Here is a 6,000-nt window from a genome sequence, read left to right on the forward strand (position 1 = left end):
TTCATGGAGATGGGGGGTGGGGTGTGATGAGCTTTGCTCCCTGTGAAGGAAGGTCTTTCTGAAAGAAAGACTTCCATTCACGCTGCTTGCCTCACCAGGTGGGGTTCAGGGCTATTATGGGTTCTAGCTCCTTAGGAATATGTGAGCATGTGTATGCATGCATTGTGTGGAGGCACATTTGTGTGCGCACATATCGATCTCAGCATGTGTGTACATGCATATCTTGATGTGAGCATTGTTGTGTGCATGCATATTTGTGTGTGCCCATGTGATAGCTCTGTGTGTTTGTATGTGTGTAATACTTTTCTCCCTAGAGTCTACATGAACCTTTGGCCTTGCCAAGGTTCTGTCTGGGCCAGATCCTGCTCCTCCTGGTTCTAGTTCAGCACCCCCATCCCCACCCTGTGGAGGCCTCCTGGGCTGCGCTCCCCTCTCACTGCTCCCTCAGTCAGGACACTCTGGAGTTGGGTGTCCAAAGGCTGTGCTGGGCCTATCTCTACTGCCCACTGCTCTGGGCCTGCTGGCTCCTGTAAAAGGGGCCTTTTCTGTTCCGCTTGTTTCCTGTCACTGTAAGGGGATAGCTGGCTACAGGTAGTCCTCGACTCAAATCCTGGTTTCTGGGGAGGTGGCCCTGGAGCTTATGCTTGGGACAGTGGGTGTGTGGGTCAGGACAGGTGACCCGAGTTGCTTAGTTTGTCTCGCACGTGAGGTTCTGTCCATGTGGCACTTTCCTGCAGTCCTGGGGTGCTATGGGCCCTACCTCACAAGTCCTGTGCTCGCTTCAGTAGCACATGTACTACAATTGGAATGATACAGAGAAGAATAGCATGGCCCCTGCGCAAGGATGACACACGAGTCCTGATGCTGTGCATTTCAGAACTTCTGCCCTGTGGGGCTGCTCCTGAGGGCAGGAGTGCAAGATTCCATTCTGTAGGGGGATTCCATTCTGCCTGCTGAGAAGGGGCCCATAGGTACAGAGCTGGTCATTTTTAGGCCTGGGGGATGGTGCGTCCTACAGAGTCATGTTTTACCTTGGGCCACATACCACCTCCTCTGCTGTGCCTTGTGCGTGCAGGCAACACGCTGAGCCACTATCACCTGTTTTGGGCAGGAATCACACGCTTCGACCTGCTTGGAGACTTTGGGAGGTTCAACTGGCTGGGAAACTTCTACATCGTGCTGGCATACAACCTGCTCTTCGCCATTGTCACCACGCTGTGTCTCATCAGAAAGTTCACATCCGCCGTGCGGGAGGAGCTGCTGAGGGCCCTGGGTGAGCCACAGCACTTGGGCACCAACCCAGGGTGCAGCCTTGTGAGGACTTGGGGGTGGGCAGGGGTAGGGCAAGACCGCAGAGCACCGAAGGGAGTTGAGAGCGGAGAGCCCACAGTTGCTGGGCTGGGCACCACTGACTGCTCACTCCTGGCTGCTGCCTGTCACCGTCCCTGAGTGTTCGCCTGCTTGCTTAGACTCGTTGTCCGAGGGGCCGCTGCTGTTGTCCTCTTTACACTCCTGCTTATACTCACTCTCCCTTGTGCTCTCTGTCTTCTTATGTTCACTGTCCCTACAGTCACTGTTCCCCTTGTACTCACTGTCCTGCTTACACTCATTTCCCCTTATACCAGGGGTCTCAAACTCACTTTACCTGGGGGCCGCAGGAGGCAAAGTCGGGGTGAGGCAGGGCCGCATAAGGGATTTCACAAAACAAAAAAGTCCTCAAACGTCATTATTAACAGTTTTAATTATTTCATCTGAACATGAATAGAACATTGAGTGAAGATCATAAACAGTTCTTCTGAACATGGCATCTTTTGCCTATTCCTTGCTGCCAGAGACTTGACAGCGCTTCTTCTCACAAATCTGAACCACATTTGGCTTTAGAGAGGAAGCAGTTGAGACCCTCAGTATGGCTTGAAGATGATCATCATTAAGTCTAGACCTATACTTTGACTTATTGAAGTCCAATGTGGAGAATAACTTTTCACACAAATATGTGCTCCCAAAAAGGCCCATGGTGCGCTTGAATATTCGGGAAAGCTCAGGGAAGCTGGGGGGCAATTTTTGAGAAAATTGCCCCTGCATGTCTGCTTTTCCACTAATCTCCCTGAACTTGGCTTTGAGATCAAAGTTGCATTGCAGGTCAATGAGCTCCATTTGAAGCATAGGAGGGGCGTCTTGCACATCAAAGGAAAAGGGGTCCACAAAAATTTGGAAAGTGGCTCTGTGCTTTTTGAAGTCTGCAAATCTGTGATCAAATTTCTTCTCTAGCTTAAAAATAGCATCAACATATTTCTCACCACTGAACGGTATGCCTGCATCCACAAGCTCCTTGCATGCTGGGAAATGGCAAAGGTTTGTCTGAGAGAGCTGGGATTTCCATAACGCAAGTTTTGTGGAGAGTTTTGTCATAGGCAGCACTGATAAGCTGCCCCGGGCCTTGTAACATCTTGTTTAGTACATTCAGCTTATGTGTGATGTCAACAAGAAAAGCTAAGTCCATGAGCCATTTATGATCACTCAACTCAGAAACAGCATTCTCATCCTTCTCATGAAGGCTTTCACTTCTCTCAACTCAAAAAATCTTTTCAGGACATTTCCCCTGCTGAGCCAATGTACCTCAGTGAAATAGAACACATCTCCATATTCTGACTCCATTTCCTCTAAAAAAGCACAGAACCTCCTGTGCATAAGCCCCTGGATCTGATTTGGTTGATGCATTTCACAACAGACATCACATTGTCACACGGCAGGCATTCACTGCAAAGGGCCTGCTGATGGATAATGCAGTGAAGATCAATGGCCTTCTCTACACCCTTCTCTTCAAGTTTTTTTGAACAAGTGCTACCAGTCCATTTTTCCTCCCTGTCATCGATGGCGCTCCATCGGTTATTATTCCAACAAACCTCTTCCATGGCAAACCTGCATTCTCAATGGCATCACACAGATGCTGAAATATCTCATTAGTGGTGGTCTGGCCATGCATTGGAGTTATTGTGAACAGCTCCTCTGTCAATTCAAAATTGCAATCAACACCACGGACATAAATTGTGCGCTGCACAGTGTCTGTTATAGCTGTGGCCTTGTCAAGAGCAACTGAGTATGCATCAAAACATTTGGCTTTCTCACACAGTTGATGATAAATGTCACTTGACATGTCAGAAATGCGCTCTGCCACATTGTTGGCAGAAAGGCTGATTTTGCTAAACTGACCTTCTTTTCTGGACAGATAATACTTGCAGCCTGTTACATGCATTTTTTTTTTTTTAACAAAGTCTCCTTCTGTGAATGTTTCCCTGCCTTAGCAATCATCTCACTAACCATGTAACTAGCTTCGACTGATGCAACATTCTCTTTGATTGCTTTCTTGAAGAAATCTTGTTGCCTCAGTAGACATGCTTTAAGACTGGCAACCCGCTTGGCTCTCTCATTTCCTTGATATTTTGCACATTCCTCAGCATGTTTAGTTGAATAATGGCGTTTCAAGTTGTATTCCTTGTGCACTGTAACTTTCTCTGAGCAACTAAGACAACAAAGAAATACTGCATCTCCCACTTTTCCTGAATTTGTCTGTGCTCGTCATCAATCTTTCTCTTCACTGCAGGCTTTGATGAAGTGATGATGAAGGTATGATAAAATCTAATCCTGTAATAAACTTGTCTCCCTTCTCTCCCTTAGGCCTCCGATAATGCAAGGGACAGCAGGCAGGAGCAATGGAAATGACATCTGCGCTAGATGCAAAGTATTCGTGATTATTCGCTTACCGAATATTCGCAATGAAAAATCGCATTAGTAGGAAAAAAATCGCAAAAAATCGCATCAAACATTTGCATACCCCGAACGGAACTGCTTGGGGTATGCGAATGTTTAATGTGATTTTTTTCTTAGTAATGCGATTTTTATTGCGATTATTTGGTAAGCGAATAATCGCGAATACTGTGATATTTGAAGGCCGGCTGCGGGCCACAAAATGTTGTACGGAGGGCCGCAAACGGCCCGCGGGCCGCGAGTTTGAGACCCCTGCTTTATACTCTCTGTCTCCTCTAGTACTTTCCCTTTATACACTTGTCTCTCCCATACTGATGATTGCCCCAGCAATCACATTGGTCACTCTGTCTATTGTTGTTACTTGGTTACTTTCCTCACCGTTACGCTGACTTTTTCTTATTTCTCTATTACTGCTTTCACGGTTTCTCTTAGACTTACTGTCGCTCTGTTCCTAGTACTCTTGAATATGCAACAGCTACTTTCATATCGCTGCTTTTCTTTTTCTTCTCATATTCTACATTGCTACTTACTAGTACTTTCTGCTACTTTCTTCAGCTTTTGCTCTTGTAACCACCACTGTACACCATGTATCCCTGGCTCCAGGGGGTGGGATTTCCAGACTGGTCCTTCCATGTCCATGTCCATGTCCATTATTTCCAGGCCAGCCCTCCCATGTGCATGTGCATTCCTGGCCCCAGGCAGTGAGGTCCCCTGAACATCCCCAGGGCCATGGGAGGAATCATGCAGATGGGGAGCACAGTCAGAGAAGGCTGTTGGTATGTATTGAGTGACGGCAGCTTATCCGATGGCAGGCACATGGCTTTTGGGGTTTCATTGGAGACATTTCTTGCCTGTATGAGTTTTTGGGGTGAGCCAGATTTATTCCTTACAGAAATGAATTCTTCAGTCCTTGGTACTGTGCTATAGGTGTGAGCCAACACCCCTGGGCCAACTGCCGTGGGCTCCTTCTCATTATTGGAGGTGACACGTAATGTGGCCAGAGGAATGTTGTGGTCTGAGGGAACACGTGACATGCCTGGGAGAGCCTGTGTGGCACTGATGTGGCATGTGTGACATGGTCGGGAGGAATGTTATGATGCTGAGGTGATACATATCATGTGGGCAGGAGGGCCTCTGCAGTGCGGAGGTCACACATGTGATGTGGCCAGGATGGATTATGTGGTGCTGAGGTGACGTGTGTGCCTTGGCTTGGAGGGCCTGTGTGACCTGCCCCTCCATGCATCACCTGCTCCATCCCTGTCCCCACTGTGCATGTGACTCACTGCTTCTTCCTTCTCTGCAGGGCTCCGCAAACTGCAGCTCTCGAACCCTACCCGGGACTCAGACACCTCGAAGTCTGCAGTCAATGGGCACCAGAAAGCCTTGTGAGGTGGCCCTGCGTCCCAGGGACGTGTCTGTTCCTGTCACCTCGTGCTCTCCCTCCGCTTGGGCTACACAGACGGTGCCTGAGACCCCCAGGGTCTGAGCTTGTTGGTGGCCTTGCCATGGGTCTGAAGAGCACAGGACCCAATTTCTGGGGTTCCAGGGCCACGTGCTGTGACAGTCGTTCCATTGTACGCTGGCTGCACCAGGAAGTACAGATGGGCTTTGAGAGACTTTCTGGGCAGTGAGTGATGTCTGTGGGCCTGGGAACACCGAGCACCCACAACTCTCACGGTGGAGGATCACGGTCCTCATCATTGTCACGAGAGCCCAGAGCCCAGCGGCTGAGTCCCCTTGGCCACTGATCGTGGAGTCCAGCGCAGAGATCTGAGTGGGGCCGAGAACCCAGGAATGTGCGCTGCCCTGCCCATCACGTGTGGGTGAACTGTGTCCCCTGTAGCTCGTGGCAGGGTCGCAGATACTCGTCCACTTGGTTTCTCAAAACAGCACGCACCTGGCTCTTTACCTCATTACAGTTTCATGTCCCCACCTGGGTGCAGCTTCTGTTCCGTGCCTCCTTCCGGCTCAGCCTGCATTGGACTGCCTGGGAACTCAGGCTCGCAGAAGCTCTGAGCCTGGACCCCGGACCCCTGACCCGACCAGGCCTGTCCAGGGACAACAGGGGCATAGCTTAGTGTGTGAGGAAGTGGTGATGCATCCCTTCATGCCTAGCACAGACTGAGTTTGCCAGAGGAGCTGCATGGCGTGTCTGTGGACTCTGCAGGAGGGAGCAATCCTCTCTCTTGGCTGAATGGCTGAAGGCATTCTCTGCCCTCACCGGACTCACGGGCT

The 6,000-nt window shown here is 49.7% G+C and overlaps 1 protein-coding gene and 1 non-coding gene across 2 annotated transcripts in view; both read left to right on the plus strand.

Moving 5' to 3' along the window:
• The window catches only part of LMBR1 (limb development membrane protein 1), a 71,343-nt gene extending 65,646 nt beyond the window's left edge, over positions 1-5,697 (plus strand). Inside the window, exons 16-17 of the mRNA XM_049785278.1 lie at positions 1,112-1,273; positions 5,069-5,697. Coding sequence (XP_049641235.1) covers positions 1,112-1,273; positions 5,069-5,154 — 248 coding nt within the window. The 3' untranslated portion in view covers positions 5,155-5,697. The remainder of the gene's footprint in view (positions 1-1,111; positions 1,274-5,068) is intronic.
• Positions 773-876, plus strand: LOC126026850 (U6 spliceosomal RNA). Its single transcript, XR_007502061.1, has one exon. It is a non-coding gene; the product is annotated as a U6 spliceosomal RNA (small nuclear RNA).
• Positions 5,698-6,000: the final 303 nt, after the last annotated feature.

This window comes from Suncus etruscus, chromosome 13, assembly GCF_024139225.1.
Source record: "Suncus etruscus isolate mSunEtr1 chromosome 13, mSunEtr1.pri.cur, whole genome shotgun sequence".
In the NCBI taxonomy this organism is placed as follows: Eukaryota; Metazoa; Chordata; class Mammalia; order Eulipotyphla; family Soricidae; genus Suncus; species Suncus etruscus.